We start from the raw sequence: 16,621 nt of genomic DNA on the forward strand, positions 1-16,621 counted from the left end.
TAATAATAATATTTAATTTTAAAAATTATTTTATTATTTTAATTTAACTTGGATAATAATTAGAGCTAAGTATGCAAACCGACCCGTCCGTTTAACTCTATCCGCATAAATCCGCAAATTAAACGGTACAAATTAGTATGTTCACAATTATTAACAAGGTGTGATACGCGGTAACATTTCAAAAAATAGAATAAAATGTTCAAACATAAAATATTTATTCAAATTCTCTAATTATAATGGATTAATTACAATAAATACTAATTATAATAATCGTATTATAATTAATATTATAAGGTTAAAGATAGAACTGTATATTTCTTTATTCCTAAACTCCACATACAAATACAGAAACAAAAACCTAATAATTTCAAACAAAAAATAAACCACATTGTGCGACGTGCGAACGTGTGAAATATAAAGTATTTAATTATCTAGGTTGTATAGTCTTTTTAACAATTGAAATAAATGGGTGAGATATTGATTAAATATTATTATAGGTTTCTTTTATATGTTTTTTATTATGAAATTATTTGCTCATAATTTTTATATATGATTGTGAGAATAAAATGTATACGATAACAATTAAATTGACTCCTGAAAAAAAAAATTCAAGTTCATTTAAACCATTGAGGTTTTTTAATCCATATATCAAATTTCTATACTCATGTTGTCATTATATTTGTGTTCTAAAATTTACATTCGAAGATTTGATGTGTTTTTTAATCCATATTTTAATAGTTTTGATTTTTTCAAAGATTTATTTTAATTTATTTATAATTAAAAATCAAAATTTAGTTAACAAATAACTTTATAAAATAAAATACAAGAATAATAAATCATTAAGAAATATTTAAAAAACATAAGAAATTAATTTATTCAGTACTGTAATATTTGAACATTTTTATAATGAATTTTTTATATATTAATTATAATTAAAGACACTATTAAAGTATAATAAATGATATTAAAAATTTCAATTATAAAAAATTGTTAGTAACTTTTTATGATAAAATGTTAACATTTATACTAAAGAAATTGCTACTAATATTTATTTTTTTATAAAAAAAAATATGATAAAATTATGATTGATAAATACATAAATTTCTTATGCAAAACATACATTTTCGACGGGCCGAAACTTCTTATAATATTACATTTAACATGAGACAATTATGATTGATAAATACATAATTTCTTATATTTATTTATTATTTATAACATTGTGCTATCCGTGCGAACGCACGGGTAGATGACTACTCATGATAGATTTATAACGATATTGTATGATGCATGCGAACGCACGGATAAATGACTACTTTATTATTTTTTTTTACTAAAGTATATAACTTTAAGTAGATTAAATTAATATTTATATGACAATTATAATTTCAAATGTTTTTTCATTTTAATTTGCGTATCTTTTATATATATTTATTAACAATCGTTATATATTTATTTATTGCTTCATTAATCTAAACTACTAACAATAATACTATATAATTATACTAAATATAGTTTTATCTATAAATATTATTTATTTTTTTATGTTATTTTTTTAAAATATATATAATATATTAATTATAATTAAAGATACTATTAAAGTATAATAAAAGATATTAAAAACTTCCATTATCAAAAAAATGTTAGCAATTTTTTATGATAAAATTTAACATTTATACTAAAAAAATTGCTATTAATATATTTTTTTTTACAAAAAAAACATGATACAATTATGATGTATAAATACATAAATTTCTTATGAAAAACATACCTTTTTCGATTGACCGAAACTACTTATAAAATTACATTTAACATGAGACAATTATGATTGATGAATACATAATTTTTTATATAAAAAAATTGTTATTCTTTTTGTATTTTATATACATTTTTAACCATCACTATTATATTAATTTACTATTTGTAATGACATTGTATGAACCGTGTGAATGCACGGGTAAATGATTTCTTAATTATTTTCTTTATTTTTCTACTAAAATATACATTTTTCGACGGGACAAAGCTACTTAATGTGTATATATTTTATTTACATTTTTAACCATCATTATATTATATTTATTTACAACTGATAGATAAATACTTAATTATTTCCTTTATTTTTTATATGTACATATTAATCTATAACTGATATTTTTGAATAAATAAATCTATTAAATATATTGAAATTTTTATTTAAAATAAGTAAAAAGATTTTAAATGCTTATAATAGGTATGAGTGACAATAAACAAAATTTGGACAAAAGAGTTTGGTACCTCTTACCAAATCAAATAAATATAATCACATATATTATATTTATTTATTATTCATAATATTGTGCAATACGTGCGAACGCACGGGTAGATGACTACTCATGATAAATTATAACTATATTGTATGATTTGTGCGAACACACGGGTAGATGACTACTTAATTATTTTATTTATTTTTTCTACTATAGTATATATTTCTAACTAGATTAAATTAATATTTATTTGACAATTATAATTTCAAATGTTATTTATTTTTAATTTGTATATCTTTTATATATATATTTATTAACCATCGTTATATATTTATTTATTGTTTATATCGACTTTGCGTGTCCCGTGCGAACGCACGGGTCCATTACTAGTATCCTTAAAAATATAACAACAAAATCGTAAAAGCATAGCTGAGTGGACAGAAATATAACAACAAAATTTCCATTAAATCCCAGATATATGTGTTTTGAGTAAAAGTATACTTTAGTTGGGAAAAAAAATTGATGAAGAACATGAACATCCATTCAGCAGTGAAAAATGAAGAAGAAGAAGAGGAGAAAAGGGAGAAATGAAGAACATCAGTAGTTTAAAAATCAAAACTTTGACATTTTGTTTCAATATCCTTAAAAATATATCAATAAAATCCGTAAAGCATAGCTCAAATGACATAAATATAACAACAAAGTTTCCATTAAATCCCAGATTTATGTGTTTTGAGTAAAAGTAGACTCCATTTCGGGAAATCATCTCACAACACCAAAACCAAAACGCAGAAGTCGTGAAGAACCGGAAAAAAAATGATGAAGAACATGAAGACACATTCAGCAGTGATAAATGAAGAAGAAGAAGAGAAAAGGGAGAGTATTATCGATTGAATCCAAGGGAGCTGTGATGGAAGAAAACCGGTTGCGCTTGGAATGGAGAGAGAATACTTGTTGAAGAATGATGGTAAAAGGGCAAAAGAGAGGGAAATATTGAATGTAATTTGTCTAACGTGTAAAAGGGCTGATTCATTTTCAGTATTACTCAATGGATTAAAGGCATAATGAATAGACAAAAAGAAATAAGCAAATGCAAAATTGAGAATGGGGTGCCTTGGAATAATGGATAGATATGATTGGTCTATAAGAAATTTAATTTAGCAAATTACCAAAATGAACATTTATTAATGTAATTTTTAAAAAGCAAAAGAATAATTAAGAGTGTTAATAGGTATATTATAATCTTACGGTAGTTCATATATATATATAACAAAAATTACAAACCTTCCCCAAATAATTTTTACACACGTATTATTTTATAAGCAATTGCCCACCTACTTCACTTCATATACTTAAGCTAAGAAATTTCCTAAAAAAAAATCAAAAAGATAAAATAAGAATCGAAGTTGAAGAAGTCGATCATCATTGACTAGAGAAAATCAAAGCCATTTTAATTTTAAAGAATTAATAAAACCCTAAAACAGCAAAAAAACTCAACACCTTCATCAAATCAAACTTTTCCCCTTTTTGTATCGTATTCAACTCACTGAACTTTCAACTCGTCGGAAAACGCAGCCGGACTCAGTCGTCGGCCGCCACAAACTCCCATCCAGGTTTTCCTCTTTTCTTTTCTGATTATTCTTTTCTATCGGATACAATTCCAGCACGATTCGCGCTTAAGAGAATCGCGTCTCAAAAAAGCGATTCTGCGTTTAAGCGTGGTACTTGCCAGCTTATATAATAACTGCAATTTGATCATTTTAATGTGCATATAGTTAGTATAGACTCTTCATACTGGAACTATTAGCTATGGTGATTCGTTAATTTAATAGATTCTACAAAAGTTAGATTTTGGAATTATTTTTGACTTTAATTATACGCTGTCAATCAGATATGTTGCTCGTGATTGACCTTGCTGTTTTTAGTATGGTATAGCAAAGTGAATCAAATGATACTTGTTAAGAAACTGATAATTATAGAAAAATAATGTGTTACCCTAAAATAACCATATCAATTAGAGTTGTTGACAGTAGACAGTTATAGTATGCTTTGTTGTCAACCTTAGATAGCGGCGCGGTGCAGCGAGCACAATAATTGGATACCGGATTCGGATAACATGTTGTGGGATGATAGCTATTTGAATTTTTTTGGTCGGATTGCATGGTTAATTAATATTTAATACGATAAACACGTAGGTACTGTAAAGATAGCCGAAATGGCTCAAACTTTATGAAATATTCATAATAAGTAATTAAAAGTCATGAAATGACAAAAAGAACCTCACCGCCGCAAACTTCGCCAGTTTACCTACTCCTTTAATGCGTTGCGAACCAGGCTTCACAGGGGAAGCCATCTACTACTGTCGCGATATTGTTTCTTTCTGAATGGCGCGCTTGATAATCTAGATATTCTAATTGGCTGTAACTTCACTCTTTTTCATCTAAAGTTAGAGTTCACTTTAGTGGAGCCATATTCCACGCCATCGTATTGTATCCAATTATCTTTTTTGAAATTGAATAAGAATAATGTAAGGGTTTAATGTTAGTAGACCTCCAATTACTAATGTGTATGTTAGGCGTAGGCCCAAAGGCCAAGTAAGTTAGGCCCAAATGATTTAGTTAGATGTCAAGTATATAAGTAGAATAAAGAATGAGAAAGGCTATCATTCAGTTTGTATTTGGTTGGGTTGGTTTGGGAGAGACTAGGCTCTCTAATCCTAGAGGTTATTTACAGTTAATTGTGTAAGTATAACTGCTGTTGCAGTTTGTAACTGCTACTGCAGGAAGTTATTCCCTATATAACTGCCATAAAGTACTCTAATGGTGTGTATTATTATTCCCTTAATTGTCAATACTATTCAGAATCTATCATTGGTATCATAGACAACGATCCTTGGCACTAGTTTATGGTCCACACGCGCCGCCAAATGGAAGCAAGATTGGAATTTTTGGATAGGGCATATGAAGGTTTTGTTGCAACCAGAGAAGAGATTCATGAGTTGCGCAATCTGATGGAAACTGAAAAATATGAATCGCAGCGCCGAATTGATGAACTACTCGAAACTGTCCGCGGTCTCACTATCCGAAATGACAACATAGGTAATGGTACCCCTGTATTTGGACAGAATCTCCGCAACCATGATGACAAATGGAGAAAACTTACAATTCCCATTTTCGAGGGTGAAGACGCTTTTGGGTGGATTAATCGTGTTGAACGCTACTTTGATTTAAGGGGTGTAACTGACGAGGAAAAGGTACAGGCTGCCATGATAGCAATGGAAGGAAAAGCACTCACTTGGTATCAATGGTGGGAATTTTGTTCCCCCTCACCATCTTGGGATGATTTCAAGGCTGGTTTGATCAAACGGTTTCAACCGTCAATGCTACAAAGTCCCTATGAACTGCTCCTCAGCCTTAAGCAAATGGGATCGGTGGAAGAGTATCGGGACAAGTTTGAATTGTATGCTGGCCCACTTAGAAGTGTAGAACCAGATTATCTTAAAGGGATTTTTCTCAATGGGTTAAAAGATGGGGTAAAGGCAGAATTGAAATTACATCCGGTTACAACCTTGGCCGAGATGATGGATTTCGCCCAGAAAATTGATGAAAAGAATGTCATCCTTGACAAAGGAACTTCCTCCAACACCCACTCCAAGACTTTCACCAAGGGTTATGGTTATCCTTCTAACCGCACTGTTACGTGGGACTCCAACAACAAAGCAATCAACGCCAAAACAACGTCGATTGCTGCCACAACTGAGACATCTAACACAAAACCAGCAACTACTTCTCGTGGGCGAGCTTTTCGACGCCTTACAGACACGGAACTGCAGGATAAAATGGCCAAGAATTTGTGTTTTCGCTGTGATGAAAAATTTGCTCCGGGTCATGTGTGCGCTAATAAACAATTTCATGTCATGCTTATGGAAGGAGACGACGATGACGAATCAGCCCCATTTATTGAAACAGCAGAATCCACACTCCATACCCTTCAATTGTCGATGTATAGTATATCAGGATTCACATCTAAGAAAACTATAAAGTTGTGGGGATATTTGGCAGAGCAACGCATTTTGGTTTTGGTCGATTGTGGAGCCTCTCACAATTTCATTTCCTCTCTCTTGGCTCACCAACTAAGCTTATCCATTGCTGCAACACCTTCTTTTAATGTGGAGGTGGGAGATGGCCGCCAAATTCCATGTGGAGGGGTTTGTCAACAATTAACCTTGGACATTCAAGGTCTTACAATTCAACAAGACTTTTATGTCTTTGAACTTGGTGGAGTCGATATTGTGTTGGGGATGGAATGGCTAGCACAACTTGGGGAAATCCGGGCCAACTTTGGAGACTTGCTTCTCAAAATTCCTACACCCACAGGAACTCACATAATCCAAGGGGATCCCACCCTCTCCAAAGCACCGGCATCTATCAAATCCATGTATAAGGCACTCTCCAACCAAGGGGAAGGGTTTCTAATCACCTATCACATGATTTCAGAAGCAACAGACCCACATGCTGCCACACTACCGTGGATTCGACCAATTTTGGAAGACTATCCAGAAGTATTCACCGAACTACAAGGTTTACCACCCCAACGGAGTCATGACCATGCAATCATATTGAAGGAAGGCGCTCCTATCCCCAATCTACGTCCTTACAGGTATCCCCATTATCAAAAAAATGAAATTGAGAAATTAGTAGATGACATGTTGCAATCCGGAGTCATTAGGCCAAGTGTTAGTCCGTACTCTAGCCCTATCATCCTTGTCAAGAAAAAAGACGGTGGCTGGCGGTTTTGTGTAGATTATCGAGCCTTAAATAAAATCACTCTGCCAAATAAATTTCCTATACCCATTATTGATGAATTGTTGGATGAACTCGGAGGTGCGACGATATTCTCTAAGTTGGATTTGAAGTCTGGTTATCACCAAATCAGAATGAAAATAGAGGACATCCCCAAAACAGCCTTTAGAACTCACGAAGGCCACTATGAATTTGTTGTTATGCCTTTTGGTCTTACTAATGCCCCTTCGACATTTCAGGCTTTAATGAATGAAGTGTTACGCCCATATTTACGTAGATTCACATTGGTATTTTTTGATGATATTTTGGTGTATAGTAAAACCGAGGAGGAGCACAAGAGACATTTGGAGGCTGTTTTGATCTTGCTCAAAGAGAATCAATTGGTGGCCAACTTCAAAAAGTGTACCTTCGGACGAAGCCAATTGGAATATTTGGGACACGTCATTTCGGGGAAGGGTGTGGCAGCCGATCCACAGAAAATTGAAGCAATGCTCAATTGGCCTATTCCAAGAGATCTTAAAGCCTTACGGGGATTCTTAGGTCTGACGGGTTATTATCGTCGGTTTGTTCGAAATTATGGGAAGATTGCGAGACCTCTCACTCAACTTCTTAAGAAAGACAATTTTGGTTGGAATGAGGAAGCACAAGCTGCCTTTGCAGTTTTGAAAAACGCCATGGCTGAATTACCTATCCTTACTGTACCAGATTTTTCTCTTCCCTTTGTTATTGAGACAGATGCCTCTAACAAAGGCTTAGGCGCCGTATTAATGCAGCAGGGTCGACCAGTAGCATTTTTAAGCCAAACTTTATCTGACCGGGCACAACGAAAATCTGTCTATGAGCGAGAACTTATGGCTATTGTCATGGCGGTTCAGAAATGGAGACATTACTTGATGGGACGCCATTTTATTATTCACACTGACCAGAAAAGTTTAAAGTTCCTCACTGACCAGCGCATTTTGGGTGATGACCAATTCAAATGGACTTCTAAATTAATGGGCTTTGATTTCGATATTGTTTACAAACCCGGCAGTGATAACCGAGCAGCCGATGCTCTATCCCGTCGCATGACTTATGCTGCAGTTTCTGTGATCCACTTTGCTGATTTGGAAGAATGGGAAGCGGAGATAATGGCTGATTCTAAACTCCAAAGCATTATTCACGACTTGTTGCGGGATTCCAGTACTCACCCAAACTATACCTTCCAAAATCGGAAACTATTCTACAAAGGCAAGTTAGTCTTACCCCGGAGTTCTTCCAAAATTCCCAAACTACTAAATGAATACCATTCTTCAGCAGTAGGTGGCCATTCGGGATTTTTCCGCACTTATAAACGGTTAGGTGCCTTGGTTTATTGGGAAGGGATGAAGAAAGATATTCAGAATTTTGTGGCTTCTTGTGCTATTTGCCAACAAAATAAATACCAAACCTTATCCCCTGCTGGTCTTCTCCAACCACTTCCAATCCCCTCTCAAGTTTGGACCGATATATCAATGGATTTTATCGAAGGGCTTCCCAAAAGTCAAGGTAAGGATGTTATCTTAGTGGTGGTTGACAGATTCACTAAATATGCTCATTTCTTGCCTCTTAGCCATCCTTTTAATGCTAAGTCAGTGGCTGAAATTTTCCTGCAAGAAATTGTTAGACTTCATGGTTTTCCTTCTACCATAGTCTCTGATCGGGACAAGATTTTTCTGAGTCATTTCTGGACGGAATTGTTCAAAATGGCTGGTACCAAATTGAAGTTCAGTACAGCTTATCACCCTCAAACAGATGGCCAAACTGAGGTAACAAATCGGTGCTTGGAGACCTATTTGAGATGCTTAACCGGACACAAACCGCGACAATGGGTCAAGTGGCTAGGTTGGGCAGAATTTTGGTTTAATTCCAATTACAACAACTCAACCAAGACCACTCCTTTCAAAGCTTTATACGGCCGTGATGCACCACAATTGGTTAAGGGTACCACTGTTCCTTCAACGGTGGAGGAAGTTAACAGGTTGACTCAAGAACGTGACATCATTCTGCATGATCTTCATTCCAACTTGGCCAAAGCCCAAAACCGAATGAAAACTCAAGCCAATAAACACCGGAGAGATGTATCATTTGTTGTTGGGGACTGGGTTTATCTCAAATTGCAGCCTTATAGACTCAAATCTTTGGCAAAGAAGATCAATGAAAAGCTTAGTCCTCGTTTTTATGGCCCTTATCAAATTACTAAGCTCATCGGTTTGGTTGCCTATCAATTAGCCCTTCCTGCTGAAAGTAAGATTCATCCCGTCTTTCATGTTTCTCTGTTGAAGAAAGCTGTCACACCAGTCCCAAATCCTCAACCATTACCACCTATGCTGTCAGAAGATTTAGAACTTCAAGTGGAACCTCAAAATCTCATGGCTGTCCGTACTAATGCTGCCAACGTTGTGGAGGTGCTTATTCAATGGAAGGACTTACCAGCATTTGAAGCAACATGGGAAGCTTTTGAGGTCATCAACCAACAATTTCCTGATTTTCACCTTGAGGACAAGGTGAAACTTTTGGAGGGGAGTATTGTTAGTAGACCTCCAATTACTAATGTGTATGTTAGGCGTAGGCCCAAAGGCCAAGTAAGTTAGGCCCAAATGATTTAGTTAGATGTCAAGTATATAAGTAGAATAAAGAATGAGAAAGGCTATCATTCAGTTTGTATTTGGTTGGGTTGGTTTGGGAGAGACTAGGCTCTCTAATCCTAGAGGTTATTTACAGTTAATTGTGTAAGTATAACTGCTGTTGCAGTTTGTAACTGCTACTGCAGGAAGTTATTCCCTGTATAACTGCCATAAAGTACTCTAATGGTGTGTATTATTATTCCCTTAATTGTCAATACTATTCAGAATCTATCATTTAATTACAGATTGGGTGATGTTTTATTTCTTCTTCGTTGGATCTATGTGCAGGTTATTACTATTTGCTTGATGCAGGTGTTATGAAGATATCATTGTTGAAAATGCTTGTTGACAGCATATCGTCTTTTTTGCATTTATCATTTTCTGGAAACATGAACTCCGAACCAGTCTCAAGGTATTACCACCAGGCAGAGGAGATGCTTAAGTTGCTGAAGCCGATCATTGATGCTTTTGCTAATTCTGAGCTAGCGTCTGATGAAGTGCTTAGTAAGACATTCGAAGAACTTGGTCATGCTGTTGATGAATTAAAGGAGCACGTTGAGAATTGGCACCTGTTGTCTAGCAAAATTTACTTTGTAAGTCTCATAATGTCTTAATCTCGGAAGACATACATACTTATCTTAGTTGTTAATTTTATGTAAAAAGATCTAAGCTTCCATTATGTTGGGGTTACCATTATCTATGACTATATGCATTATAAATGTGATACTTTCTCAATTTACTCCCCTAAAACGCAGTGAGTTTACTGGAAGCGTGCTTCCGGTAGTGTATTTTGATAGATTTGAGCATATAGGGGGTGAATTGAGAAGCTGCCATAAATTTTAGGATAAATGTCTTCAATATTTTGTTGTGGCTTGCTTACAAGGAAATCATGCTGTATATTACAGTCATTTAAAGAGGAGCACACTGATGACAACATTGATTTATTCTGTTATATTGTCTCCATATTCTCACAACTCTCCTATGCAGTAGTTAATAGCGTTTCACTTTCTGTTTGGTAAATGCTTTGGATTTTGTTTTCCATGCACCTATATTGTAATTGTTTTTTTTTCAAGTTTATAGTTTTGTTCCATATATTAGAAGTTTTACTTTGAAGAATTATAGATTCAGCACCCTAATAATTTAAAAGACGGGGTGATGTTAATATTATTTAGTGGTAAAAATTGAGATATGGACCATGTGTTGATGGGGTTATGATAATATGGTAGCTTGCTTTTTGCATTCAAACTGAAGTTTTTGAATAGTGATTTGTATTCTTTTATTTCGTCATTTTTCTTGAGTTTTGGTCATGATATCATTTCTAACATGTTTTGCTTGGAAAAGTAGATTGTAATTTTGTTCTCTTTGAAAATGTACATTTCTCTATCATGTATTTAGCTTCTCAAGAAGGGCAACATACCTAAATGTAGTTCACAAATTTTTATAGTTTTCCACACGATCATATTTAATTGCCTGCCTCGTTGAATTCCTTATCTATCACTTCTATTGAAAATGTTTCTTATCAATTGCATACAGTCTCTTGGCTACAAACAGCATAGTAGTCAATTCCGGATAGCGGAGCGGAGTGGCCGACCCTAAAAGTGGGATAATGGGATGACCGCTATTTGATTTTTTTTTTTATGAATACAGGAATAATATTATACATATATTATATAAGTACGTAAAAAAAAAATACATAAACAATACAAATAATAAGAGTTAGAAAAAACTGAGTAGAAAAGAAGGTAAGAAAATGATAAAAAAAGTAGGAAAAGAAAGAAGGAAATGGGATGAGGGAAAATCAGGGAAAAGGAAGAAGGAGAAGAAATGAAAGGAAAAAAAAGGGGGGAAAAGAGTGGAATCTGAAGGAAGAGAGGACGGCGGCAATGGAGGTTGGAAGAAATTGAGGACGACGGCGATCCTTGAGGAGGGAGGAAGAATACGGCAACACACTGAAGAAGGAAGGAGAAGAAGGATTTTTCGCTCTTCTTGTGAAAGCTGCGTGAACGGAGAGAAGAGCCAACCAAAGAGAGAGGAAGATGCTTCAGAACCAAATTAGGGTTAACATTAAAGAAGGAATCTCAAAAATACCCTCAAAACAATTTAAAATTTGAAGGGTAGTTTCGGTTTTTCGGGGGTTGAAGCTGACAGCGGGTTAAACCTGCTCCGGGCTGGGAAGTCGCTCCCGTGACCCGCAAAACAGCAAATAGCGCCCTCCAAACTGCTCCGCAATGGCTTTTTTGATTGCGGCTGGCCTCCGCGCCGATCTCCCAGGATAGCACGACTATCGGCTGCTATCGATAACTCTGACAGACTGTTCCCTGTTATTTTATCTTGCTTAGTTTCTAGTTTCCACCTGTTAAATATTTGTGTGAATTATGAACAATTGAAAGATTTCTAGCGTCATTGTTTTGATTAGTATAGAATGTTTTTGTTTCTTCTCAAATCCCTCTATTCTGTTTAAGAAGAAAAGTTGGTCATGGACGATGGTTGGATACAAATTTGACCAGTCAAATGCGTGGAATTAATTGTTGATAGTGGCGGTAATTATGAGAGATAATGATGTATGAATTTCTTAAAGAGATAATAAGTGCAAAGTCATTGGGTTTCTTGTTAAGTCCTATAGAAAGTTTTACTGCCTAGATGTAGAGGTAAACCTATTAATATAGATATAGTCAAGTTTTTCTGTATAAATATGTTGTTTATATATCATAAGTGCATAACCCTTTTTCCCAGGATATTCGATTGCCACAAATAACTCTCCTTCCAAAATTGTTTCCGTTTCCTTTGTCTCCTCTCCACCATCACAAGACATGATAAGGTTTAAAGTGAGGAATGTGCAAGTATCTTTGGCTCCTTCACAAGACATGATATACTTAGTTTAGTTATTTTTTCCTCCTTCACCGGGGTTCGAATGCATGTTCTTTAACTCCTCAAACTCCTTCAATCTTTAGCTCAAACCAGTTGAGCAACCCAACCCCCCAATTCTTAAAAATATTAAGTGCATGCCAGTTTCTCACTACCACTTTTTTGATGACTAGGTTATGCAAGTTGAACCCTTGATATCAAGGATTCGGACTTCAGGTCTCAAGGTCTTGCAGCAGCTGAGGGTTTCAAATGAATTTCCTGATGATGAACTGAGTTCTGAACATTTGGAGGTAAAATATTCTATTAATCTAATTAGAAATTTAAGATTCTCGGTTCAATTGCTTTTATATGTTAGCTATTTGAAATAAACTTAGGATGTATGATATCAATTTAAAATTGCAGAACTGTGTTCAGAAACTTAAGCTTTTGGAACTTGAAGAAACCTCATCCGTCATTAAGGAAGCTATTTCGGATCAACTGGATGGTGCAGGACCCAGTTCAGAGATCCTGGAAAAAATTGCTGATAGGTTGGGCCTAAATTCTAACGAGGAGGTTTTGATTGAAGCTGTGGCCCTAGAAAAGTTAAAGGAGAATGCTGAGCAGACTGAAAAGACTGCTGAAGCAGAATACATTGATCAAATTATTGCTGTTGTAACGCGTATGCACGAGGGCCTTGTTATGCTTAAGCAAGCCCAGAGTTGCACTCCAGTTCCAGTACCTGCTGATTTTTGTTGTCCACTTTCTTTGGAGTTAATGACTGATCCAGTGATTGTGGCCTCAGGGCAAACCTACGAGCGGGCTTTTATCAAGAACTGGATTGATCTTGGTCTTACTGTTTGTCCAAAGACCCATCAGACTCTGGCTCACACCAACCTAATACCTAACTACACTGTAAAAGCACTAATTGCAAACTGGTGTGAATCAAACAACGTGAAGCTTGTTGACCCCACTAAATCTACAGTCTTAAATCAAGCATCTGTTCTTCATGGGTATATGGAGTCTGGTACAACCCGGGAATCTCCTATTTTTCCTCATTCCAGGAGCAATCTGCCATCCTCACCTGAGTCGACTCGTTCCCGTTCTTTTAACTCACCAGGTAATAACTTACCTACTTCTGGTGGAATCCAGCGAGAGGGAACATCCCCTTTGCACCCTCGCTCAATATCAGAAGGTTCCTTAAGTGGCATAATTAATGGGCAGTATATGGATGCTGCTAGAACATCACCCACAGGTTTAGACGACAGGTCTGCTAGCTCAGATGAAAGCAGTGTAGATTCAATTGGCCATCCATCAATATCACCATCTAGAAGGGAATCTTCCGGGGCCTTCAGCTCTGAACTATCTCAAAACCATGTTAGAGCTGTATCTGATTCTGGTGCATTTTCTGATGCAAATTTTCAAGAAACACAAGGTGATGACAGCAATGCTTCTCAGCTGTCAACAAGTCCAGGCTACAGTAGAGATACTTCTGGCGAATTAAATCCCGGGTCAGATACTGCCGGTGCAGCTCCCATGCCATCAATGCATAGAGAACCTGAGTTCCCACCCCGGCTGATGGAGACTAGGTCTCGAAGCCAAGCTATATGGAGGAGGCCATCAGAAAGGCTTGTTCCTAGGATAATATCTTCTTCTGCTGTTGAATCAAGAGTTGATCTTTCTGGTATCGAGGCACAGGTTCGGGGTTTAGTTGAGGGCTTGAGGAGCATTGATCTTGATGCTAAGAGAGAGGCAACTTTAGAAATCCGTCTGCTTGCTAAGCACAATATGGATAATCGAATTGCAATTGCAAACTGTGGAGCCATTAACATACTAGTTGACTTACTTAAATCAACTGATACAAGGATCCAGGAAAATGCTGTTACAGCACTTCTCAACTTATCAATCAATGATAACAACAAAACTGCAATTGCAAATGCTGGTGCAATTGAACCTCTGATTCATGTTCTTAAAAACGGGAGCCCAGAAGCCAAAGAGAATTCAGCTGCCACTCTTTTCAGCTTGTCGGTGATTGAGGAAAACAAGGTTAACATAGGGAGGTCTGGGGCAATTGGACCACTTGTAGACTTATTAGGGAATGGAACTCCAAGGGGAAAAAAAGATGCTGCCACCGCTTTGTTTAATTTGTCAATATTCCACGAGAACAAGAATCGTATTGTGCAAGATGGTGCTGTGAAGCACCTTGTGGAGTTGATGGACCCAGCGGCTGGAATGGTGGACAAGGCTGTGGCTGTCTTAGCAAATCTTGCCACAATTCCAGAAGGAAGAATTGCAATTGGTCAGGAAGGTGGGATTCCTGTTCTAGTTGAAGTTGTTGAGTTGGGTTCTGCTAGAGGAAAGGAGAATGCAGCAGCGGCTCTTCTACATCTTTGCTTACACAGTAATAGATTCTTAAGCATGGTGCTCCAACACGGAGCTGTGCCACCATTAGTAGCTTTATCGCAGTCAGGCACACCGAGGGCCAAAGAAAAGGTGCGGTTCTTTCTTTATAACTTCATATTTTAGTCGCCTTTTATTCTGTTTTCACTCTTACAAAAAATGGTGATGGCTTTTGTTCTATGTTTAGGCCCAAGCTCTCCTTAATCAATTTAGAAGTCAAAGACATGGAAATTCTGGGAGGGGCTGATCTTGAATCCCAGCCACTAGTGCTGTCCAACGGTTTTGAATTAACCCTCTATAGAACGTCTAATTTATACATTACATGATGCAAATAATGTGTGTAAATGTCTTTTGTATTGTTTTCGCTCGCCTGTAAAGTGGAAAAATATTTATGGAGGATTGATTGTGTCCTCTTATGAAAAAACTTTCATTGTTGTAACAATTATACATGTAAGTCTATTTGTTGTAACCGAAACATCTCTAGTTTTTCTTGCTGTGCTAGGGCATGATGGTTGAGGGCGAATAAAATTATCTGGTTTATCTAGTTACATCCTAATTGTTCCTTTCAATTTCGGAGACGATTTAGAAGCGGGCAAGGCAAACCCATCTTGAAGAAGCATAGCATGAAAGGCTCAAATATCTATAATATAAAAGAATTATAAAAGAATTAATGGTTGTGGAAAAGTCAAAAATACTCCTATTTGATTTTTTTGTCAACACATTAAAATTGTGGTTATCTGGTATTTGTACCATAAAGTTCTTAATTTTATTATTAAAATAATATAACCCTCATATTTTATCAAACTTACGAAATCTTTCTCCATGCTCAATTTTTTTTCTCTCTGTCACTTTTTTCTTCCACGAAAAATAGTATTTATGATCGAAATATTATTTAGTAAAAAATGGTATACGGGAAAAATTTATTCAAAAAATCTATTATTGATGTAAATATTTTTATATACGAAAATTTAATATTGATTCAATATTTTTCTAAATGATACCTAAATAAAAATAATATTTGTATACGGAAAAAATCTATTATTTGTGAAAAATGGTATACGGGAAAAAAATCTACTATTGATTCAAATATTTTTATATACGAAATTTACTGTTGATGCAAATATTTTTGTAAATGATACTTAAACAAAAATGAAGTATGTATCTGGTAAAAAATCTATTATTGATTTTAAATATTTTTATATGCGAAAAATATTATTTATGATCTAAATATTATTTATTCAAAAATGGCATAGGCCAAAAAATCTATTATTAATCTAAATATTTTTATATACTAAAATTTAATATTGATCCAAATATTTTTGTAAATGATACCTAAATAAAAATAATATTTGTATACGGAAAAAATTTATTATTTACAAAAAAATTGTATTTATGATTCAAATATTTTTATTCAAAAATGGTATACGGGAAAAAATCTACTATTAATCTAAATATTTTTATATACGAAATTTACTTTTGATCCAAATATTTTTCTAAACGATACCTAAACAAAAATGAAAACGGTATATGAGAAAAAATCTATCATTGATCTAAATATTTTTTATACGAGAAATGATATTTATGATATAATATTTTTGATCCAAAAATGATATACGGAAAAAAACTATTATTGATCTAAATATTTTTATATACGAAAATTTAATATTGATCCAAATATTTTTGTAAATGA

General features: G+C 34.7%; 1 protein-coding gene across 3 annotated transcripts; it reads left to right on the plus strand.

Moving 5' to 3' along the window:
• Positions 1–3,591: 3,591 nt before the first annotated feature.
• LOC131662187 (U-box domain-containing protein 4) lies at positions 3,592–15,479 on the plus strand. Of its 3 annotated transcripts, none has more exons than XM_058931899.1 (5): positions 3,592–3,856; positions 9,979–10,283; positions 12,729–12,845; positions 12,970–15,024; positions 15,119–15,479. In XM_058931899.1, exons 2-5 carry the CDS (start codon positions 10,008–10,010, stop codon positions 15,176–15,178), a joined length of 2,508 nt encoding a protein of 835 aa, XP_058787882.1. In that variant the 5' UTR covers positions 3,592–3,856; positions 9,979–10,007; the 3' UTR covers positions 15,179–15,479. The 3 variants fall into 3 exon arrangements, with proteins under 3 accessions (XP_058787882.1, XP_058787880.1, XP_058787879.1); XM_058931897.1 differs by having other exon boundaries at positions 10,003–10,283; positions 12,958–15,024; XM_058931896.1 differs by having other exon boundaries at positions 3,593–3,856; positions 12,958–15,024.
• Positions 15,480–16,621: the final 1,142 nt, after the last annotated feature.

Source organism: Vicia villosa, linkage group LG3 (genome assembly GCF_029867415.1).
Source record: "Vicia villosa cultivar HV-30 ecotype Madison, WI linkage group LG3, Vvil1.0, whole genome shotgun sequence".
NCBI lineage: Eukaryota > Viridiplantae > Streptophyta > Magnoliopsida > Fabales > Fabaceae > Vicia > Vicia villosa.